Source organism: Aotus nancymaae, unplaced genomic scaffold (assembly GCF_030222135.1).
Source record: "Aotus nancymaae isolate 86718 unplaced genomic scaffold, 86718_ANA_hifiasm-v0.15.2.pri h1tg000022l_1, whole genome shotgun sequence".
Classification (NCBI taxonomy): domain Eukaryota; kingdom Metazoa; phylum Chordata; class Mammalia; order Primates; family Aotidae; genus Aotus; species Aotus nancymaae.
Genome location: NW_026988435.1, coordinates 17,656,479 through 17,672,542, shown reverse-complemented (window position 1 = coordinate 17,672,542; position 16,064 = coordinate 17,656,479). Strand labels below are relative to the sequence as shown.

The 16,064-nt window shown below is 41.1% G+C and overlaps 1 protein-coding gene across 27 annotated transcripts in view; it reads left to right on the top strand.

The window, feature by feature from the left end:
* ROBO2 (roundabout guidance receptor 2) overlaps positions 1-16,064 on the top strand; it is a 1,679,075-nt gene that overhangs the window by 1,501,236 nt on the left and 161,775 nt on the right. For all 27 annotated transcript variants that reach the window (XM_012444747.2, XM_064380041.1, XM_064380040.1 and 24 more), the window contains 2 exons: positions 3,780-3,937; positions 13,052-13,172. In XM_012444747.2, coding sequence (XP_012300170.2) covers positions 3,780-3,937; positions 13,052-13,172 — 279 coding nt within the window. The remainder of the gene's footprint in view (positions 1-3,779; positions 3,938-13,051; positions 13,173-16,064) is intronic.

The following is a 16,064-nucleotide window of genomic DNA, read 5'->3' as shown; positions in this document are numbered from 1 at the left end:
ATATACAAAGGGAGTAAATATCAGAAGGGAGTGAGCGCTGGAGAACAGAGCAAGGGCCTACCACAGGCACTATTATGCCATTCCTGTTCATGTAGTTCTTAACCAGTTCACAGGCGAGTGTTGAGCACACTGTAGCATTCAATACATACTTGCAGATTTTTAATTTGTCAAAAACCTCTGTGTTATAAACATGAACGATATTGTATCAAGTACTCTTGTAATTTAGAATGTTCCAGTTTTCCAAAACAATTTCCTAAGTTATGGTGCATCCCAATGTAAAAAACATATAAATCTAATTCAGGTTATATTATGACTAGCTGAGTGAACTCTTTATATGTGTTTTCCACATCACATCTAGAAATGAGTATTTGGGTTCTAGTCATTTTCATATCCCCCCACCCCACCCATGGAGATTTGAAACCCTGTATTCTAACTTAGATGTACCTATTATATCCTTTTTCTTTTTTTAATGTAATTTTAAATATTGCATTTTTATTTGATGAGTAATTGTATATATTTACTGAGTATAATGTACACCTGTTAGAAAATCTATTATCTGAAACATGAAAGGTAAGTATTGGCAAGGGTGTTGAGAAAGGGAACCCCTGTATATTTTGTTGGGGCTCAGAAACTGGTACCCTGAAATATGGCACTGAAGCGATGTCGTTTGTCTGGGGTGATACCCTAGGTTCGTTTCCTCCTGCCAAGGAAATCAAGGACATGGACACACAAGGAGTAAGTTTAAGAGCAGAAGTTTAGGCCGGGCGCGGTGGCTCACACCCGTAATCCCAGCACTTTGGGAGGCTGAGGCTGGCGGATCAGGAGGTCAGGAGATCCAGACCATCCAGGCCAACACGTTGAAAACGAATCTCTAACTAAAAATACGAAAAATTAGCTGGGCGTGGTCGCATGTCTGTAGTCCCAGCTACTCGGGGCGGGGCTTAGGTTGGAGAATCGCTTGAACCCGGGAGGTCGAGGTTGCAGTGAGCCGAGATCGCACCACTGCGCTCCAGCCTGGGCGACAGAGCGAGACTCCATCTCCAAAAAAAAAAAAAAAAAAAAGAGCAGAAATTTAATCGGTAAAGGAGAAAAGCTCTTTTACAGAGGGAGGGGATTCCAAGCGGATTTCCCAGTTTGGAACTTGTTCCTCACTGTGGCTAACACTTTCTATCCTTTATCAGCTACGATAAAGAGCACAGGGCATGATCCAAGGCAGAAATTAATAATTAGCATAAAAATGGGAATTGATAGATGATATTTCATTTTATTTTTCTTACATTTATAAATGTACATACTGACCTCAGAAACATATAAACAAATATCAGAACATACACATCTTCCTTTAAAATTTGAGAATAGTAAAAATGACTTTACTCCTTTTCGTAAAAATCAGTTCTTGGCTTACTATGCTGGAACCTGCTGAAGAGCATGTTTTTTACCCGAGAGAGAGAAGAAAATATTATAATATCCGGAAGACTTAGGGTAAAAGAAGTGATATCACTAAACACAAACGAATTTACAGAGTACCATACAAACCCCAAAGAGCATATTACAAGTCGAAGAGGGTACAGTACCAATTATATCATTATCTCACCCTCCTCCCTGGGTGAATAGTCTGAAAGCCTAAAATTACAGTTGATGTTAGATTTCTTGGCTTCATTTGCAAATCGGAGTCATTTTCCCACTTTTTGTTGAATGCCATAAACACATGTTTTATTGTTAAAGAGAAGCAGTCCTCATAGTTTGTTATGATGTTTTTCTTCTTTTTGTCCCTCATGTCAAAGGGCCTTTAAAAAAAAATTGGATTGTAGCAAATTGGTGTAACATTGTATTTCTGAATGATTTGCAATGGTCTTAAGCACCATTTGTGCTTAGGCTTTCTGGCATGTTGTTTTTCAGGAGACCGGTTCTGGAGAAGGCCCTTCAACTGGCCAGATGTGCCATTTTGGAACAGATTGAGGACCTGCCAAAACACCATTTGTTGCCAGTACAGGATATTGTAGGGGTGCTCATCACCCTGTTACCATATTTTTGCACTTCTTAACGTTGCATAAATAGGCAGCTGTTCTGTATTTAGAATATAAATGATCACCAGCTTGCTCTCCCAGGAGGATTTACCTGCAAGAGGGAACCACAGTGTTAACCCCTTCTCATCAGTTGCACGAATGTCACATTTAAATGCACACTTTCCTCAGCCCATTCAGAAGCAAATCCTTACACATATAAATCACACCTTTCTTGCCAGTTAGACAAGGGGGCCAAAAATGTGCAGTTCACAGTGCTAAAATGAAACACATTTCTTTAGCAGTGAAAGCAGTAAATTAATCAGCTTATAAACTGAGAGTGAACAATTTGTGCTGAATTATTTCTTACTGCTCCTTCACTAAGAGACAAGGTTCTCTAATCTCATAAAGGGCCATGACTTCATTAAGATGGAAAACCGTGTTAAAGGATGTGCTGCAGGAGACAAGAAAAGAAAAACTCTAAAAGTAACTCAGTTGTCTCTCGAGCTATTTTAAGGACAGAGATTTTTTTACTTATTTGGAGAATGACAATTAACCTACAGACTTGGCACAACAAAGAAGCAGAGTGCTGAAGTGGGTCTCGTTACAGGACACGGAAGGCAGTTGACCTAATCCCCACTTGCAGCATATGATTTACATAAAAGGCTAGCACAAGCTGCCTAATGTTGATTTCCAACAGCTTGATGCGTGTGTGTGTTTCTGTGTGTGTGTGTGTGTGTGTGTGTGTGTTTGTGTGTAGTTTCATTTTTCCTTGAGGTACTTTGGAACCAAACATGTCAGGGTTGGAACGTCCAAGAGCAGAAATAGTGAAGGCAGTGAGGAAAAGCAGAGGCAGTTGTGGTATATGGTACATTTGCTGATTTTAACTACTTTTGTGAATGTTTACCCTAAAGTTGGTGTAGCTCTGATTTATCACATAAATGCAGTCTGATAGGGCTGAGCCACCTCTCCAGGCTTTTCATCTTGTCAGGAGCAGAGAAGCACAGGCAGATAGATAGGTGACATTTGGAGAGCTAGGCATGCCAGATTTTCGGTGGTTACAGTGGAGGTCCAACCTGCTGTTCTCCTTAATGAAAGGAGGGAAATTTCAGACAGGCAAAACTGCTATAAGGGATATCTCTTGCCCTGAATGTCACGCTGCCCAGATGTCACTCGGCAGGTGGAGATGCAGAGAGAATGAAAATGTAGCCCTGCCTATGTGGGTGCTAGCACGCTACAAGGGTGAACTATGAATCTGTCTTCTGAAGTATAATGAAAACAGTGTGGATCTTGTCTACATTTATGTCATGAGAAAGGACTTTCTCAAAGAATTCTCACCCCGCTTCCCTTACAGACCATTAGGCTTGCAGGCTCACAAACCACATTCGTGTGTGTGTGTGTGTGTGTGTGTGTGTGTGTGTGTGTCTGTGTATGTGATTTTCTTTATAGAAAATAGAATCATATTAATGAAGGATTCTGCACCTTGCTTTTTTATTCAATCACAGAACTGTACATACATATTCCTCATTTTTTAAGACTTCATTTTTAAAATGGAAATTTTGAGCAAAGGTGCATGATCATTTAGTCAGCCATTCTTCTGTTGATGACCATTCATGTTGGCTCTAGAAGATTTTAAGGTGAATGTAGCTATGTTCTCAGTAAAAATCCAGGCAATTTTTACTAGAACAACGTAGCCAGGCTTGAAGTTACCTTGCACAACAAAAAGCTTCAGTTACTGTCGTTGAGTTTTCTTTTCCTGTAATTATGTTTCCTCAGTGTTACGAGATGACTTCCGACAAAACCCCACAGATGTTGTAGTGGCAGCTGGAGAGCCTGCAATCCTGGAGTGCCAACCTCCCCGGGGACACCCAGAACCTACCATCTACTGGAAAAAAGACAAAGTTCGAATCGATGACAAGGAAGAAAGAATAAGTGTGAGTTAAATTAAAATCACAGCCCGCAGAGATTGAATTCTCAGTCTTAAAATAGATGTATTTTATTCTTTGACTTACTATTAATACAATTGTATTTGAATGTTAATTACAATTTACACGTCTTGAAAAGACTTAAAAATATTGGGATGAGACTACAAAGAGAAAAAATTATGTAAATCAAGGGTAGAGGAAATATTAATAATTGCACCAATCTGAATTGTATCTTTACACTATAATATTGATGTTTTATCTCTTTTATAAAATCTCCAGAAGCTTCTATTGATCACACAGTATGAGTTTTAAAGTATAAATGATAGCCATAAACCATGTTAACTACATCTAATTTCATACCACTTTCCAAAATTATAAGTGAAAATAATTTAAGATGATGAAAATCTCAAATGCTTTTTTCCAGTTTTTCCAATTAAATAATATTTATAATAGTAAAACTTTATACATGAATTGATTTGAAAGCAAAATGAATAGATATGAAATAATATCAAATTCAAAATAGCTGACTGATTCTGCATGTTAGCTCATGTAGAAAAATAACTGTTTTCAAAGGAAATTGATAATGAGGTTCATCAGTTGATTAAAATTCAAAATGAAACAGAGAGAAACAGGGAAATGGCATGTAATCATTTTATTTCTTCAGAGGATCCATGCAACATTTGTATGTGAGGTTTTTAAGCAAGAACCACCTCACAGAAATAGTATATATAATGGTTTAACTTTCTGATATTATTCAGTAGTATAATTTTTATATTCAATACAACTGAGAGTGAATATATTTTAAGATAATTTATCATTTGACTGAATAAAGATGCCAATTTAATGAAAATTAATGAAGTATTGGTATCTATTATTTTAAAAATATGTTTATTACAAATGAGGATTTTTCATATGTGCATAATGTGATTACAACATAAAATAGAACCAGATAGGCTGTGGAAGAGATGAAAACATATATTCATGTGTTTTTGCTATAGAGGCAAAGATAATTTTTCCCTTCACCCTCTAAAGGTTTGTCTTTTAGTCTGCTGAAATAAACTGGCAATAGACAGTTTAATGGAAGGAGAAGCATACAAATGTATTTATATACAAGTGCAAGGGAATCATACATAAAACTCAAAGAAGGGCTAGATGGTTGGAGCTTAATTACCCTCTTCATAGAATAGAGAAAATGGGGATATTCTGCAATTTTATAGGAAGATTAAATGATTTTCAGAGGAGATGAATGGGTCCAACAAACAGACAATAGCCTGAGAGGAGGTTTCTCTGGCTTCTGGGAGAGGTGGTGACAAGTTCTGGGAAGGTGAGGGGCAGAACTGCACTGCAAACAAAGGTTGTCTTATTATGTAGATGAAGTCTCTCAGATAACAACTGGAAGAAGAATAGTTGTTTTTTCTTTTGTGATTAATCTTTGCAGGTTAAGATTTCAGATAGGAGATTTAAGGCCATTGTGTTTCTTTTGGAAGAACTTTTCTCACACAGATAAGAAAACTTCGGAGAGCTCCCCTCTCTGTTCTTGGGGCCAAGGGGAGGGGAGAAACATGTCAGAGAGACATTGATATTAAGGCAGTTTCTAAAGACTTACAATCTCCTTTAGTTCAAAGTACTTAGAAAGCCAAAGCACCATATTTTGGGGTATTGTTTTCTGAGACCCAAAACTAGTTTGACTGTTAACACTGTGATACCTACATTGCAAAGAGAGTTTTGTTCTCAGTGGTCTTGCTTGGGTACCAAATTTATGAAAATGTTCTCCTGATGATGGAGTAAAATCAGTGTTTATGGATTGGTAGTTTATGTTTACAGCATTTAGATCTTGCCTATTTAAAGGTGTGCTGGACACCTTTAATCTAGGACAACCTTACTCACAAGTCTGGCAATTTGTTGACTCTCAGCTGGGTATCTTGGTTCCCCTCCTCGTGATCTCTAATTTTCCAGCAGGCTAGTTCAGTCTGGTTCCCAAGTTGGTTTCAGGGTTCTAACTACAGCAAGAGAAGGCAAGACACAGTGGTCAAGTGTTCTGGAAAATCTTTCCTGACAAAAAACCCAAGCAGCACTCAGGGGATCAGAGGAACATAGTTTATTACACCCGCAGGCCCAGAAGGGTTCACACCCAAAAGTCTGGACCCTGGCTAAGAAAAGTACACAGTTTTTGTAGGTAAAGGGGCGGAGGAGGTTAACTCAGGACTTTAGACAATGCAGCAGGTTTTAGACAACGAGGCAGTTTCTCTTAAGGTTTTTCAGTTAGTAAGCAATAAGCTGAGGTACAGAAGGAGAAAGAGGCCGTTACTGACAAAAACGGGCAGTTTTAGAATAGGGACGGTTGCTGACTACGTGCTCACAAAATCCTGGGCAAAATTTCCATTTCATCCCCTCCTTTGATGCTCTCTTATGGATATTAGGGAGCATCACCTTTTATACGCTAGTGTCTGTGCTTAGCGGCTTGTACTCACGGAGGGCTAGTAACTGAGCACTTGGTTTTCTAATTACTGTGGCTTCAATGAAGCGCTGGAGTATGTTAATTGGGCAAGGGCCGAAGGCAAGGGCCAGGAAGATTATTAATAGCAAAACAGGAAGTGACATTTTACACCAGACATGGACAAGGAATGTCCCTCAAGGGACGACAATGATGTCAGCACAACCGTAGAACAACAAATGCTGTCAGAATAGTTCCAAGTATTAAGATTTCAGTTCACATTTCCTGATTCAGTGGAGGCTCCTCAAGCTTCGGCCATGCATTGACTAGTCAGCTTCCGGTGGTGTGACTAAAGCAGGGCTTTACAAGTTCTCAGGATTCAGCTCGCCTGAGAGTGATTTTCGTGGGGTGCCGAGGGTCTGGATGCGCAGTCCACTGGTCTAGCAATGTGTTCGGGTGGGCCCTCTTGGCTCTGGAATAGTGTACCCACAGAACGACTCTTGCAACTTTAAGGGCAGTTGGGGTGACAAGGATTACAGTATTGGGCCCTGTTCAGACAGGTTGGAGAGGTTTCTTTTTCCAATTTTTCACCCAGACCTGGTCCCCAGGTTGGAAGGGATGTACTGGATTAGCTAGGGAGATAGGTGCTCTTTCTATTACAAATTAACTGACCTGGGACACCACCTTCCCCAATGCCTGCAGCTGGGATGTTATGCTTGTTTCCCCTAGCTGTCTGAGGTCCCCCCTCACGTTGTTAACCAGAGCAGGGGCCTCCCAAATAGGAATTCAAAGGGTGAGTAGCCAGCGAGTCCCGGTGTACACCGTGACCACAACAGGGCTAGGGGAAGCATATCTACCCAGGAAACCTGGGTTTCCTGACAGAGCTTTGCTAGTGTAACCTTCAGGGTTCGATTCATGTGCTCCACTTTCCCTGAACTTTGTGGCCTGTAGGCTGTATGAAGTGTCCACTTAATCTTGAGCATGCTGATGATGGCTTGGATGCTCTCTGCCACAAATGCTGGCCCATCGTCACTGTGTATGGTGAGTGGAATCCCGTATCGGGGAACAATTTCACGAAGTAGGACTCTCACTACTTCTCGGGCTCTTTCCGCCTTAGTTGGGAGTGCCTCAGCCCAGCCTGAGTATGTACATACAAGGACCAGTAGGTATTCGTACCCTTTACTGGGTTGGACTTCAGTGAAGTCCACCTCTATGTCCTCAAACAGGTAGCCGTCCACCCGTTGCACTCCTGGGGCAGGTTTCAGCCACTGTAGGGGGTTGTTTTTAGCACAGGTAAGTCACTGCTTGCTTGCTGCAGCACAGAGTTTAGGAAAGGTTGCAATATAGTAATACCTGTTGAGTAAGCTCTCCAGAGCAGTTTTACCTAGGTGGGTGAGACCATGGCACTGAGTAACAACGGTGTGAACCAAGTTCCTAGGCACCACCGGTCTGTTGTCAGGGAGTAGCCACCATCCCCCAGCACTCTGCTTTGCCCCCTCCTGCTATGCCCACTGGTTTTCTTCCTTAGAGTGCTCCAGCTTTCCCACATCCTCTCGGAGCCAAGGAGTCACTGTGAACAAGTGGGCGGAGGCCTGCACAGGCTCTTTTTCAGAGTGGCTGCCTTAGCTTCTCGGTCAGCCAGCTGGTTTCCTGTAGAGATAAGATCAGTTCCTCTTTGGTGGCCCTTTCAATGTACGACAGCTACCTCTTTGGTCTTCCAAACTGCTTCTAGCAGTCTGAGAATTTCTTCCTTATTTTTGATTTCTTTTCCTCCTGCTGTTAGCAGCCCTCTTTCCTTGTATATCGCCCCCTGTATGTGGACAGTTGCAAAGGTGTACTTGGAGTCAGTGTAAATATTGGCCACTTTACCTTCCGCGTGGCACAGGGCCTGAATGAGGGTGTGTCATTCCGCCTGTTGTGCTGACCAGCCTCTGAGCAAGGGGGCTGCCTTGACCACTTCAGTGGCAGTGGTGACGGCATACCCTGCGTATCTCTGCCCATTTTCGACATAGCTGCTTCCGTCGGTAAACAGATTTAAATTTGCCTTTGGGAGGGGACAGTCCTTGACATCTGGCTGATTAGCAAAAACCTCATCTACTACCTCCTCACAGTCGTGGTCTGGGGCTCCCTCCGCCATGGGTAGAAATGTGGCCAGGCTGAGGCCACGCACAGTCTCAATGATGACCCATGAGTTTTCACAGAGCAGTCCTTGGTAGTGGGTTAAATGGGCGTTTGAGAGCCACCGGTGCCCCTGACTGCTCATAATGGTAGATTACGAGTGGGACACTTTGATATGGACAATCTGGCCCAAGGTTAGCTTGTCAGCTTCCTTCATCAGAATGACTGTGGCAGCTAAGGCTCGGAGACAAGGGGGCCATCCCAAAGCCACTGCATCCAACTGTTTAGACAGATATGCTACTGGTCTCAGCCAAGGCCTAGTGGTCTGGGTGAGGACCCCAACTGCTGTTTTGTTTCTCTCCTGAACAAATAGATTGAATTCTCGGGTGACATCTGGAAGTCCTAGTGCTGGGGCACTTTGGAGCAGTGCCGTGATTTCCGGGAAAGCCATGTCTTGGCTATCACCCCACTCGAGGTCCATCTTCCGGTCCAGTTAGGGCCCCATAGAGGGGCCTTGCTATGTTTGAGAAGCTGGGAATCCATATATGGCAGAAGTCTGCCGCCCCAAGAAACTCCTGGAGCTTCCGCTTGGTGTTGGGAGTGAGCATGGAGCAAATCACCCTTTTTCTCTCTGGTCCCAAGGACCGATGTCCTTTGGTGATGATGAACCCCAGGTCCCTCACCTGTTGTCTGCAGATTTGGGCCTTTTTACATGAGACTTTGTATCCTGCCTCTGTAAGGAGCTGCAGCAGCGCCTTAGCCCCTTCCCAGCAGTCCTCCCACCCCCTACTGGCAAGAAGGTCATCCACGTACTGCACCAGTGTGCAGTTAAGGTCCTTGCGGGAGGGCAGCTAGGTCTGTGGCAAGTGCCTCGCCAAACAGTGTGGGAGAGTTTTTAAATCTTTGGGGCAAACGAGTCGAGTCCAGGTCAGTTGCGTCTTCCTTCATGTTTGGGGGTCCTCCCATTTGAAGGTGAAAAGCAGCTAGCTCTTTGGCTCTTTGGTGCCAATCGTAGGCAGAAAAAGTCATCCTTTAAGTCCAGGCATGTGAACCACTCAGCCTCAGCGGGGAGCTGACCCAAGAGAGTATATGTGTTAGGAACTACCCCGTGGAGGGTGATTGTGGCACCGTTAACTGCTCTCAGTTCTTGTACTGGGCAATATCCCCCACTGGGCTTCCTTATTGGCAATAGAGGGGTGTTCCAGGGAGACTGGCATTCGACCAGGATTCCCTCCTTCCTAAGCTGTGAAATGTGTTCCTGAATTCCCAGCTGGGCCTCTCGGGGTATTGGATACTGTCTCTGCCTGACAGGGAGGGCTGTAGGCTTGAGGTCACTTATTAGTGGCACATGGGCCTTAGCCATCCCTGGGGGGTTCGTCTCTGCACAGACTGCAGGGAAGGCACCCAGGAATTCTGGTGAGTTTTCCTCTGACCTCTCTGCAGTGTGCAGTTTCCATTCTTCCTCATGTGGAAGTGTGACTGCTAGGACCAGGCCCTCCTTTGGCTCACTCAAAGTCAGACTGTCTGGCCTCCCAGGTTCAAAGGTGATTTGCACCCCCAGTTTGCTTAACAAGTCTCTTTGCAAAAGGGAGACAAGACATTCCAGTAGATAGAGGAACTCATGGCATACCTGGTGCCCCCCAATTGGCATATCCAATCTTGGCAGAACAGCTAGGGCACTATCTGGTACTTGTTGCTCCCACAACATTGCCTTCCAGTTGCAAAATGGGGAACTGGAGTGGCGACCACTGAGTACTCCGCTCCGGTGTCTACCCTAAAAGTCATTGGGTGGCCCCGACCTTCATCCTGACCATGGGCTGTTGGGGGCCAAGTTTCATAAAGCCCAGTCCATCCTAGTCTGAGTCCATCCTGGCCAAGCCAATCACATGGGCCTGGCTAGGTTCTGGCTGGTATTCTACCCTCCCTTGGGGGTGGGTGCCCCACCTAGGACCGTCTGCTTGGGGCACTTGTTCTTCCAGTGTCCCACCTCTTTGCAGTATGCACGCTGATCTAGCTGCAAGGGAGGGCACTCAGATCTCCCTCCTTTGTGTGGGGGTGTGTGTCAGGCAAGGCCGGTGGGCTGGGGGTTGATGGTGTTGAAAGGACATAAGGCAGTGTCAGCTACTCCTCGGGATCACCCTAATGAATGGGTTACTTGGGTCCCTTAGTTGCTTGGACCATGAGGATCTTGCACTGTCCCGTCCTGCCAGCGCAAGTTATCTCCAACCAGGAATCAAGATATAGGAACTGGTCCCGGTGGCTGGGGTTGCTGGTCACAGCCTTCCAAACAGCCTGCACTGTGGAGACATCCAGGGTGCCCTCTGGTGACCAGCCGATGCTAAGCACCGGCCACTCTGATCCGCAGAGGGTCTTTAGCTTTTCTGGGGTCATTTTGACTCCATAATCTCCAGAAAAGCCCTTCCTGAAGTTTTTGACCATACAATTTAGGACCATGGGCTTAGACTGACTTTTCCCCATGATGTGTGTCCCATTCTGACTGGTGGTTCAAGACAGACAAAGGAGGGGCGTCCCGTGAAGGACCACTCAGGTGCCCACCTTGATGCTTCCTTTGCAGGAACTTAGGCACCTCTCAGCATCAGCAGGTCAGTATAATCCCCCAACTCAAGATTGAGCTCAGCTTGCACTCAGCTCGATATGACCATAAGCCTTATGAAGTTGCCACTAAACTGCAGGCTTGGGCCCTCCTGGACTCCATAGTTTGTGCCGTCGAGCCACAGACTGGAGGTTCAAGGGCAGACCCTTGAGCTCCCCATGCACTCACACACTCACTCAGAGGTTATCAGATTCGCGCCCTAACCCAGGAAATCTGCCTGCTGTCTCCAAATGGAAGCCCTGGGAGGTGATCAAGCTCCCCTTCCATCCATAGCAGCAGCAGTCCCCCTTCCAGGGAAGGAGGCCCTGTAGAAGCTTACGGGGGTGGCGGGGGGGCTGCCTCATTTCCCAGCAGGGAACAAGTGAGCTGTCCATCCTTTCCAACCCCAAACTGGTGGCTCAAAGGGCCAGGGTGGTTGTGTTTCCCAGTCAGGAACCAAATGTTCTGGAAAATCTTTCTTGACAAGAAACCCAACCAGCACTCAGGAGATTGGAGGAACTCACTTTCTTATGCCAGTGGGCCCAGGTTCACACCCCAAAGTCTGGACCCTGGCTAAGAAAAGTACACAGTTTTTATAGGTAAAGGGGCAGGGGACGTTAACTCAGACAACGCAGCAGGTTTTAGACAATGAGGCAGTTTCTCTTAAGGTTTTTCAGTTAGTAAGCAATAAGCTGAGGTACAGAAGCAGAAAGAGGCCGTTACTGACAAAAACGGGCAGTTTTAGAATAGGGACGGTTGCTGACTATGTGCTAACAAAATCCTGGGCAAAATTTCCACTTCACAAGGACCCTTCTTCCAGTGAAATAATTGATTTCATTCCATTGGTCAAATCAAGACATATTACCTAGCTCTCAGCTTCAAATGGAGGAGAAATGACCTTCATAGCCATTTTTATAACCTCTCATTTCATTCTACCAGAAAGAATTGAGAATAGGTTGATGATCTTTCCCTCCTATGTTAAAAAAAAAGTTGAAAATTCCTTTCTATAACATGACAAGTTGTAAATCTTGAAACGTCTCTGATAAGAGCTAACCTACATGAGTTGTGTTTGCCTGTGAAATTAAAAAATAACGGAGAAAACCAACATGTTCTTATCTTGTATTTCTTCAAGAACACTCAATCATTGTAAAGCTAATATTGAATTAAATTAACACACACACAAAAAAAACTGGAAAAGAAACTATGAGTTATACATTTACTGAAAGCCTAACTTCTTTAATGTCCTCTTTAGCAAATATATATTTTAGTATTACTGCATTTTTTTTTCCGCCAATAAATGCTTCTCATTTAAGAAATCTTTAAGGGAAACCTATTAGATGCTAATGATTTATACTAATATATATCAACATTTTATAAATTGTTATAGTTTTTATCCAACCTGCTGTTTTCACCAAGAATTATCTCTTAAATACAATTAAGATTAGATAAAGATGATTAATACTAACAGTTGAAATGTGAATTCTAGGGAGGCAAAGATTTTTCCTGTTTGGTTTACTGCTGTATCCTAAGTGTCCAGAATACTACCTAGCCCATATAAATACTAAATATATATATTTTGAATCCCTCTGATTCAACTGGATTTTATTAGATTATTTAAAATGAATATCTAGTGTTTCTTTCTGATGACAAATGACAATAGCAATTTCTTGGAATGAATTTCAGTGTGAAAACTAACAACTGGGATTTAGTAGGGTCAGTCACAAGACTCAAAATTAGATCAGGAAAGAGAGGACAGCTGCCTTAAAGAAATATTTTCTATGAAGAAAATATGGAAACTTATACTGAGGGTGAATTTAAGAAAAGAAAGCATACCTGCAAATGCCAAAATAATGGGAGAATTTTTTCCTTTGTGAAACAAATATGCTTAAATACTCAAAACTATTGATTAATGACCTTTTATTTTCTATTTTGTTCTCTTTTCTTTCCCTTCTCTTTTCTTTTTGCTTGATTTTAATAGATCCGTGGTGGAAAACTGATGATATCCAATACCAGGAAAAGTGATGCAGGGATGTATACTTGTGTTGGTACCAATATGGTGGGAGAAAGAGACAGTGACCCAGCAGAGCTGACTGTCTTTGGTAAAACTTTATTCTGAATTATAAATTTTTATTTGTATCAACTTTCTTTGCTTTTAAGTATTATTAACATTAAAAACAAGGCCATTTATGGACAGTTACTCGTGCCTTGTGGTAAGAAGTGACAAATTAGAATTATCTGATTTTCTGTCTTTCTAATAAAAGCTTTGATGTAAAGAAAAAATTATTTGTAACTTTAATTCACCTATATTGTTCATATATTTATAAGATTTTGCAGTTCATCAAAATGTAAAAATACGTTTTTTCTCAAAGTCTATTGGAGATATTACATCTATCTAAAGTTTATCACTCATTCTACTCTGATGCATTTATCAGGTAGCTATTATGTACAAGACACAGGGTAAGGTTTTTAAAAATTAGAGAGTATGGAACAAAAAACTTGTTTTCCAGTTTTTAGAAATTCAAACTGAGGTATTTTTAATTTCAACTCTTGATAAAAATACTATGTATGCATATATATACATTCAATATTAGGAAAAGGACCCTCAAAATAAGATATTTTGTTATGACATTCATGTTTCTTCAACTTTAAAAACCAAGGCTCCCCTTAGCTGGAGAAATGCGATTAGTAGGTTAAAAACTGATTAGAACCATATCACATAAATGGTGGATAAAGTATCAGAAAAGAGAAAACTTGGGAAAAATAAAGATGGCCAAGGAAACAAAGTAAGAAAAATCCTGCAGGGAAACTGTGGAAGATTGAAAAAGATATAAAATGACAAAAAATTGGAGAAAATAGATATTCTAAAGGCATTTGAAAACGAAACTCTCTTTTAGAATACATTGAAGTTCTATTCAAATCTCTGCATAGACACACACATTTATAGACACACACATACATGTACATATATGTATGTATGTATATATACATGTTTATATATACAGTCTTCATTAAACATTTTGCTAATGCAGATATTATGTGATTTTTTAAGTGCAAAAAAATCACTGTGATTTTTAAATTATTTTTCAGTGCCAGTGAAATAATTCTCTACTTCTGTGCATGATATAAAATTCCTTTTTCTGGTCATTACTTCAGGACACACCAAGTGTAGCACCAAAGTCCTGCATAGGTCCCTAAAGAAACTTATTTTGCAGTTTGGGAGCTGCCTCCCATGGTGTAATGGGAGTGACACTGTAGAAAGAGCTGTATTATGATTTTCACTTTATTTCAAGAGTTAATATTGTGCTTTATGCATATGTACCAGAATGCAGGCCTCTCATTTCAATCATTCTGAGCACCAGGTAATCTCTGGTAACACTCCCTGTGGCTACTAAGCAGCTTGAAGTCCCAAACGACAAAGCTAGGAGAAATCCCATAATTTATTAAAGGAATTGAATAGAAAAAATAAAATTGTTCAAAGTATGCATGTAAATTTCTATCCTGCAGAGCTCAGACAAGTGTCAGTTTGCCCCTACATTTCATGCAGTCCTTTATAAGAGTCTCAAGATGTGCTCTACTCTGTAATGAATAAAACACACATTTTCCTGGTAAGACATGATATTAGTGGTCACTGAATGTTAGCACTGAAAGCCCACAAGTACAGCTCTTCTATTTAAAGAAACACTCATTGCTATTTTTCTGTAACTACTACAAACTCTGGAATACCAACAACAAAAAAAAAAAAAAAAAAAAAAAAAAAAGGAGAAGCTATATTATTGCAGTATAGACTGCCTTCAGAAGGAAATTGAAAGGGTTTAATGTCATTACTGAAGCAATTAGACTTACCACTAATGAGACATCCTTATGAAATATTTACTCTACTTTCCCTAAAGAAATGATGAGAACTACTGGGGATTCCTAAACATGTCAAGAGTTATGTGGGAACTTCTAAATTATTTTGAAAAAAGCTATCATCCAAAGAGATTGAACTTGTCTAGAGGCAGTTCCTCTGGCAAAATTGATTTAGGAAACTGAGAAATGTTTATTAGATGGTGTAAGCTAGTCAGAACTGACCTGACGGGTTGTAAGTACAAGATTAAGTTGAGGGGAAAAGTAACTTTCCATTATTCGTTAAAAAAAAAAAAAAAAAAAATCCAAACCCAAAAGAAAAACAAAAAAACAAAAGTGGTGTTCCAAATCAAGGATGTTTTAAGTATTGCCGGAGAGACCCCTTCTGTACCTTGACTCCCTATTCTCAGATAACATAAAAGAAACAGTGTGCTATTAATAGCGAGGTCTTCTTTATTTTATGCTGGTGCTCCTACATCGAATACACATTTTCCAATAAAACTCTTTATATTTTAGCATTGTTAGATATTATCATTTTTTGACCTAATGTTTATGTAAGTAAAAGTGATTACATTTCATACTCTACCTCCCTCAGTTTTATTTTCATGGAGCAGCAATTTCACTTTAAAAAGTCTGGCTATTATAACTACTCTGCAGCTATGGAAGATTTTTAAATGTCCTTTGAAAATATATTTTATTTGTAACATTTGTAAAGTATAATAAGTATTACAAAACTCAGAATTAAATATGGGAATCTCTTGTCCCAACACATACACACACACACACACACACACACACACACACACACACATCTCATCATTTTACATTGTGTTTTATCTAATTCTTCTGGGATTTGTTTCCATATTTCTGAATATGTGCTTAATCTGCTATTTATTGATGTATCAATTTCATACATTATTTGACTTTTTATTATGGAAGATGGTGACTTGGCTCACATATATCTCCTTCCCCACCTTCTCACCTTCACTTTTTCTTCCTTTTTTCTTTTTAGTGTATGAACTTTAGAAATATTGGTTATATTAATATTCAGAATTTGAGTTATAGCCATGTAAATATTATTGACTGTGAGTTGAATGTTACAGTATTATGACCATATTTCTTTTCTGGTACTATTTTTGTTCTTC